The sequence below is a fragment of the Nicotiana tomentosiformis genome, chromosome 4 (assembly GCF_000390325.3).
Source record: "Nicotiana tomentosiformis chromosome 4, ASM39032v3, whole genome shotgun sequence".
In the NCBI taxonomy this organism is placed as follows: Eukaryota; Viridiplantae; Streptophyta; class Magnoliopsida; order Solanales; family Solanaceae; genus Nicotiana; species Nicotiana tomentosiformis.
Window position 1 is genome coordinate 53,124,734 of NC_090815.1, and position 7,469 is coordinate 53,132,202.

Genomic DNA, 7,469 nt, shown 5'->3' on the forward strand with positions numbered 1-7,469 from the left:
AGTGATGCTTCTTACAAACCAAATAATCCGGCTTATTGGTACAAACAACCTTCTTTCGTTTCTTAGGTGCTCTCACCACATGATCCGGTGGTGCAGTGACATTGATAGGGACAAGGAAACTTCCCTTAGCAACAAGTTCTTCCAATCCCTCCACAGCTTGACACATTCTCCCAACGAACTCTCATGCAATCTCCCCTAAATTCAATAGCGGGGTCATTCCCTCATCGCTGCTTCGAACTCATGGATTACTCCTCTGGGAAATGAGACATGACGAAGAAATTAGTCTTGAACTCTATCGCACGATCTGCAGTATCAAAGAATCGTGATATTCCTATATGTCCAAGTAGCCTCCTCATTATAAATGTGGTCGACAACACACCGATAAGTAGGGATCTACTAGACACGGCTCCGAGACATCCTAGGACACTTTAAAACCTTAGGCTCTGATACCAATCTTGTCACGCCCCGGCAACAGAGAGCGCGACCGGCGCTCAACTGAGATACCCTGGTTAAGCAATACTTCTAGATGCCTTGTACCCAACCTTGCCCATTAACAATATAAGAATCAGTAAAAGTGATAGGCATAAGAAGAGTCAAGTGTTCCACATTATTTTTATATTACTCAAAGGATATTCATTTATGATTCCCAAAATATTACAAGTTTATAGATATGATGGAAAATATGTTTGCCAAATACCAACACTTACTAGTTTAATTCCCATCATCAAACACCGCCCACAACCTGTCAACGGAGCATCTAAGTACAATAGAAGAGTAGTATGGAAGTGCCGGCCATAATGCCCCAGCTATACCTCAAAGCACAAAATACAACGTCAAATGGCATAAAGTCTGGAACAGAGTAGGGCTCACCAAAACCTGCTGAGTAAAGAGTAATTGCTAACGAGGATCAACGCTGCCCGCTGATGATACACCTGCATCCATTGAAGATGCAGCGCCTCCGGCAAATGGGACATTAGTACATATGGAATAGTACTAGTATGTAAGACTAAACACCCTTTCAATTGAAAGAGAAACACTAAAATGAGAAGAAAACATGGAATCAATGAGAACCTCAAATAATATTAAAGTACTAAGTAAGGAGAAAGATGGATTTCAAGTAAATTTCATTATTTTTAAGTTGGGAGGTCTTTAGTACCGATACACCACCGTACTTTTAGCACCAAGTCCGATCTAAGCTCGATCAGCTATGTCGTCTCATCCCGAGATGTCCACTTACAACACCACCGTGCTTTTAGCACAAAGTCCGATCTCAGCTTGATCGGCTAAGACATCTAAGTGTGGGGTGCCGCGCCTGAACTCTTTCTGGCTGCCTAATAGATTTTGACTCTCTGAACTTTCCCACAACCGCCCCGCGTGGCGCGTAGCCCCATGCGGCACGCCTATGTAATATTTATAGAGTTATTATCCCAGTCCGTGCAGGTAAATGTGTTTTTGTCTGGGCCCGACCCTACTTGGTATAAATATATGTAAAAACATTATTTTAAGGACTTTTTACACATCTAAGACCTAAGGAGGCTAGAGAGAAGGTGGAGAAGCGAAAGAACAAGGGATTCATCATTCAATACTAACTCAAGACAAGAGTTTCGATCGTTTTATGTTTTTGATGAATTACTCCATATCTATGTAGTAGTTCTCTTTAGGGTTTGATGGATTTGGTGCCTTGATACTTGTTTGTGGATAAATAACTCTAGTTTTTATGTATTGAATCATTTTTGATATTTTAACTGTTGCATCTATATTCGCTTGTTCGTGTAATCGAGAGAGGCAGAACTTGTGATATTGTTGCATTATATTTTGTTGGTTGAAGTCATTATTTCTTCTTAGTAATCGAAAAAGGCTAATTGAATTGTTGATTAAACTTAGTTAGGAGGATAATCGAGAGAGGTTCTTCTAAAGACCAATCCACTACGAATTCTTGCATATCTTCACATGCTTAAAACTGGTTCATCTTGTGAGGTTGAGACTTAATCGAGAGATGAGTTTCTACTAATCAATTGAACTAATAACCAAGTGAATTCAAGACACTCACTTGAATATTAGAAGTGAATTATCTACAGTTAAATCCCAGACATTTGTCTTGCACCTATCCTATCAACCCTATCTTCTCCCAATTGATAACTTCATTTGCTCAATACTTGCGTTGATTATCATTAGTTGATAGTTTAGACTCATAGTTAATTTTAGTTTAAATCTCATAAAACTCCATTGTTGATCATCCTGGATAGGAATATAGATACAAACTAGGATAATATTGTTTAACTCCAATCCTCGTGGATACGATATTATAATTTACTATATTCGACTAGCGAGCATATTTAATGTGTGTTTTATGCTCGTCAAATTTTGGCGCCGTTACCGGGGATAGGCAATCAATAGTTCTTGAAATAGTTTGTAGTGCTAATTCAGGAATTTTTCTTTTCTTTTTATTTTATTTTTCCCTTTTTATGTTTGGTGTTCTTTGATTGTGCGCAGGCTACAGGTTATTTTGGTGCATGGCTCAATCTTCTAGTAAGGAATTGCAACAATACAAACAAGAAATTGAGAAATAACTGCGACAATTAAGGGAGGAAAGAAATCTTGCCGAGAAAATAGATAAGGTTAGGCAATCCTCAAACAAGGAAGTTATGGTGGGAGATGATGATAATGTTGATTTGGTTGCACGAGAGGCAGCCCAACAAAGAGAAAAAGCTGCACGAGATGCTTAGGAGACAACTCTTCAGAATGCACATCTTGTCTATGAAGAGGAGAGAGCTCAAAGAACTGCTCAGAATCTACCTTTGGGTGCAGACCAATTCGGAAATACAGCTGCCGGTGCTGGGAGACGATTGTGTGATTATGCTAGACCGATCTACAACCAAGGCTTATCAAGTGTCAGACCACCTCCAGTTGCAGCTAATAATTACGAGCTGAAGCAAGGGTTGCTCCAAACTCTTCAAAACAACTGCGTTTTCATAGGAAAGATGAACGAAGATCCAAACAATCATCTGATGGACTTCGAGGAGATAATGAACACCTTTTAATACAATTGTGTGTCATAAGATGCAGTTTACTTAAGGGCATTTCCCTTCGCACTCAAAGACGATGCAAAGCACTGGCTTCGAAGCTTGCCTAATGGATCGATTAGAATAAGGGATGAGATGACCAGAAAATTTCTTGACAAATATTTCTCATTAGCTAAGACAGGCAAGTTTAGAAGAGAAATCCATAACTTCTGTCAGAACGAGACTGAAATTGTGTTTGAAACTTGGGACAGGTTTTAGGAGATAGTGTGAAAGTGTCAACATAGCAGAATTTAACCCTGGATGCAACTCCAGCACTTTTGGGATGGATTGACACCCGCCGCTTGCAGAACATTGAGCAATGCTGCTGGAGGACCGTTGATAAAAAGACTCAAGAGAAGATAGTCACTATTCTTGATGAGTTGTCTGAAGATGTAAATCAGTGGCCCTATGAAATTGCTGAAAGAAGGTGTGAATGGTGTTCACCAAGTTGATGCAAACACATCTGTGCAGATACAGCTCGATGCCATGGCAAAAGAGATTAGGAAGTCGACATTAGCATCAATACAATGTGAGAATCACATAGCTTGTGATATATGTGGAAGAGGACACCTTACTCATGAGTGTTAAGCCTCAACTGAGGAAGTAAATGCTGTGGGAAATTATAACATCAATGCAATGGGTCATAAGCACCCCAGTTTTTCAGGGAGTTCACCTGGGGGTACTGCAAATGTGTGGCAACAAAACAACTATAGATTCCAGGGATAAGGAACTCCAGGCTTCCAAAATCAGCAAAGGCAGCAGTTTCAACCTCAACAATCTAATTAGCTTGGGCTAGAAGATCTGATGAAGTCCTTTATTGTCAAGACAGATGAGAGGTTAGATGCTCATGGTTCAACTATCAAGGAACTACGCACAGGGCTGCGAAACTTGGAGAAACAAGTGGGAAAAATTTCCACCATATTATCTGAAAGGATCCCAGGTACCTTGCCAGCTGATACTGAAAGAAACCCTAAGGAAATGGTAAATGTTGTAACTCTGAGAAGTGGGCAAGTGTTGAAAGATCCCACCCCTATCCAAAAAGAGGTGGTACCTGAAAAAGAAAGTGTGGAGCAGCTGGAAGATGAAGTTGATGATAATAAGAAAGGCAAGAAGGGAATTGAGAAAAACAAAAAGCAGGAGAATTCAAGAAGGGATGAATCTGAAGAGAGCGAGCACATGCCTGCTCTACCTTTTCCACAAAAGCTTTATAGAGAGAAGTTGGACAAGCAATTTGAGAGATTTATGGATATGCTGAAAAAAGTTAATGTAAATTTGATGCTCATTGAAGTTCTCTCCCAAATGCCAGCTTATGTTAAGTTCTTGAAGGAACTCCTGAAAAAGAAGAGAAAGATAGAAGAGACCTCAGTGGTCAAGCTCATAGAGCATTGCAGCGTAATCTGGCAAAACAAACTCCCACAAAAGTGTAAAGGTCTAGGGAGTTTTACTATACCTTGCTCGTTAGGCACTCTTAATTTTAATAAGTGTTTGTGTGATTTTGGTGCCTCAATTAATTTAATGCCTTTGTCTATTTATAGGAAACTGGATAATGAGCTCGGAGAGATAAGGTCTGCACCAATATCTTTGCAGATGGCAGACTAAATAACTATAATACCCGAGGGGATAGTGGAATAAGCGTTAGTTCGGGTAGATAAGTTTGTATTTGCTGTAGATTTCATAGTGGTGAAGATGAAAGAGAACAAAGAGGTCCCCATTAATTTAGGAAGACCATTCTTAGAAATTGGTAGAGCAATATTGGATATACATGATAGAAAACACATACTTAGAGTGGGTGAAGAGACTGTGACGTTCGAGATGAATGTAGAGACGTGGGTGAGAAAAGAGAAGCTAGCTGCAAATGTAGAGTGGAGAGTGAAAAGCTCAAAAGAGAAGGTCCTAGTGTTTGAGAAACACAAGTGTGGAGTATACCCCCAAAAGGATGAGAAGAAGTTATCTGCATGGATGTGTGCATTGGTTCGGGTTCGTGGGATGGACCCCGACTGAAAATTCAGTGAAGTTTCCTTCACCTTATGCTTTTTAATTGTGTGTCATAGGGACATGCCACAACTTAAAGTGTGGGGTGTGGGAAATTTTATGTTGTATGTATTTATGTTAGTAATTTAGTTTTGTTGTTTTAGTAGTTATAGATAGAAAAATGAGAAAAAACCATAAAAATTTAAAATTTTTGACTTTTCCCGACGATGAATATCATTCGACCGGTTTCTTGAGGTATTAAAGTCGAAAGGAAAAGACAAAAAGTTTTTCTTTTGTAGTTAGTGTAATAACTAACCATTGGTTTTTCTTTGTGTCATGGTTCTTTTCCAAAGGTTTTGTTTGAATTGGGTGTAGTTAGTTTTTGTTTTGTAGAATAGTAGGAAACTGTGTGTTGTGTTTTGAATTGAAAGTAATATGTCTTCACTATATTATACCTTAAGAATAGTGAGTGCTTGAGTATGATGCTTAGGCTCAGTTTGTGACTCTTGCATAAGCACTTTAAATTGTATAATTTTAACTTTGCTTAACTGCTTTGTCTAGAGTGTCGGGATAGTCCAATCTTGAGTGAGTTATGTGCCATATCTGTAAGGTTTTGTGTATTCTGTGCATTGCATTTGATGTGTAGAACTTTCCCCCTGTGTTTGCAACGCGAACTGTTTGTTTTGTTCAGTCTTGGAAGTGACATAGGCGTTTCTTTATTGATCCAGTTATATGTTATTACCCATCTAATTATTATGTATCTTAGTTAACCCATTTGAGCCTGTAATCTTATTTCTTTGACAACCACATTACAAGCCTTAACCATTTGTTTGAATTGATTATCTATTTGAACCTTGTACCTCTCATGAACACTTAAATTTATTATGAACTTTGTAAAAGTTGAAGTATAGGGTGATTGGTTTCACTTTTGAGTGGAACTAATGAAATAAGGAGAAAGGTGCACTATTTTGAAAAAGGTAAGAGTCACTTGAATTGAAAGAGAAAAAAAATTGTATTGTTGTGCAAAATATTCCATGATAGTGGAAAATCTTGATGTAATTGTGCTTAAGGAAGTTGGGAGTTAATGTATAATGATGTTAAAGTGGAGTATAGTTTGAGATAAGTGTGGGGTTTTGAATGTTAAATTGTATGTATTAAAGTGCTTAGGGAGGTATAGTCACTCTTATATCTAAATGCATCCTACCCGTTCCGCAGCCTACATTACAACAAATTAAAGTCATATTTGATCCTTGACTGAATGATCTCGATTAGTTGAGTAGTACACTACGGGAAAGCCTATTGTTCATCTTTTGTGTCATATGAATGTTATTTTTGAGAGTGAGTGAATTCTTTCTATATTGAGTTCTTGATTGTGGTTAAATTTGATAGTGTGTGGAACTACTCTCTATTGTTGTGAGGGCACTTGATTCATGAAGGAAAGGTAATGTCGTTGACCTCTGTGTTAGAGTACGTGAGCGGGTTATAAATAATGCATGGTGCTTTTTCAAATATTGAGGCGAGGATGTTACGCTACTATGCTTAGTCTATTTTAAATAGTCTTGGTTTAATGAGTTAGGGGAGTTTCTAAATAAGGTCGTAAAGTGTGGTTTGATTGCTCAAGGATGAGCAATGGTTTAAGTGTGGGGTGTTGATGCAAGGCAATAATCTCGTGTTTTAGTCGCTTATTACACTTCAATTTACTGTACTTTAATTGAGTTTGAGATTTAATCGCTAGTGTTTTGCACTAATTGTATATTTTATGCCTTGCATGAGTTATTACGAGCTATGTATATGTTATGGAATGAATTCGAGTGATTTGGAGCTTTGAAGTCTGAGTAAAAGCCCAACGGAATAAGCCGGGATCCCGTTTAGGGGTAGAAAACCACGTATGGATATCAAAAAGTCAAGAAAATCTGGACTCTGAGAAAACAACGCACCCGCGGTGCATGGGGCAGCGCGTGGCGCGCCACACCTGTACATTTTCTGGCTGCCTGACAGATTTTAACTCTCTGAACTTTCCCACAACTGCTCCGCATGGCGCGTCGCCCCATGCGGCGTGCCTATGCAATTTTTATAGAGTTATTATCCAAGTTCGCATAGAAAAAGTTGTTTTCGTCTAGGCCCGACCCTACTTAGTATAAAGACATGTAAAGACGTTATTTTAAGGACTTTTGACACATCTAAGAACTAAGGAGGCTAAAGAGAAGGTGGAGAAGCGAAAGCACAAGGGATTCATCATTCAATCTCACTCAAGACAGGAGTTACTCCATATCTATTGAGTAGTTCTCTTTAGGGTTTGATGGATTTGGTGTCTTGATACTTGTTTGTGGATAAGTAACTCTAGTATTTATGTATTGAATCATTTTGGATGTTTTAACTGTTGCATCCATATTCACTTGTTCGTGTAATTGTGAAAGGCAGAACTTGTGATATTGT

At 38.6% G+C, this 7,469-nt stretch overlaps 1 protein-coding gene across 1 annotated transcript; it reads left to right on the forward strand.

The window, feature by feature from the left end:
* Nucleotides 1–3,866: 3,866 nt before the first annotated feature.
* Nucleotides 3,867–5,063, forward strand: LOC138909691 (uncharacterized). Its single transcript, XM_070200902.1, has 2 exons — nt 3,867–4,491; nt 4,732–5,063. Exons 1-2 carry the CDS (start codon nt 3,867–3,869, stop codon nt 5,061–5,063), a joined length of 957 nt encoding a protein of 318 aa, XP_070057003.1.
* The last annotated feature ends 2,406 nt before the right edge of the window (nt 5,064–7,469 follow it).

What these genes read in the sequence shown, in the direction of transcription:
- LOC138909691 (XM_070200902.1), top strand. Translation starts at nt 3,867, where the DNA reads ATGAAGTCCTTTATTGTCAAGACAGATGAGAGGTTAGATGCTCATGGT. An exon ending in ACTCCCACAAAAGTGTAAAG is followed by an intron (nt 4,492 to 4,731) that starts GTCTAGGGAGTT and finishes TATTTGCTGTAG; the next exon opens with ATTTCATAGTGGTGAAGATG.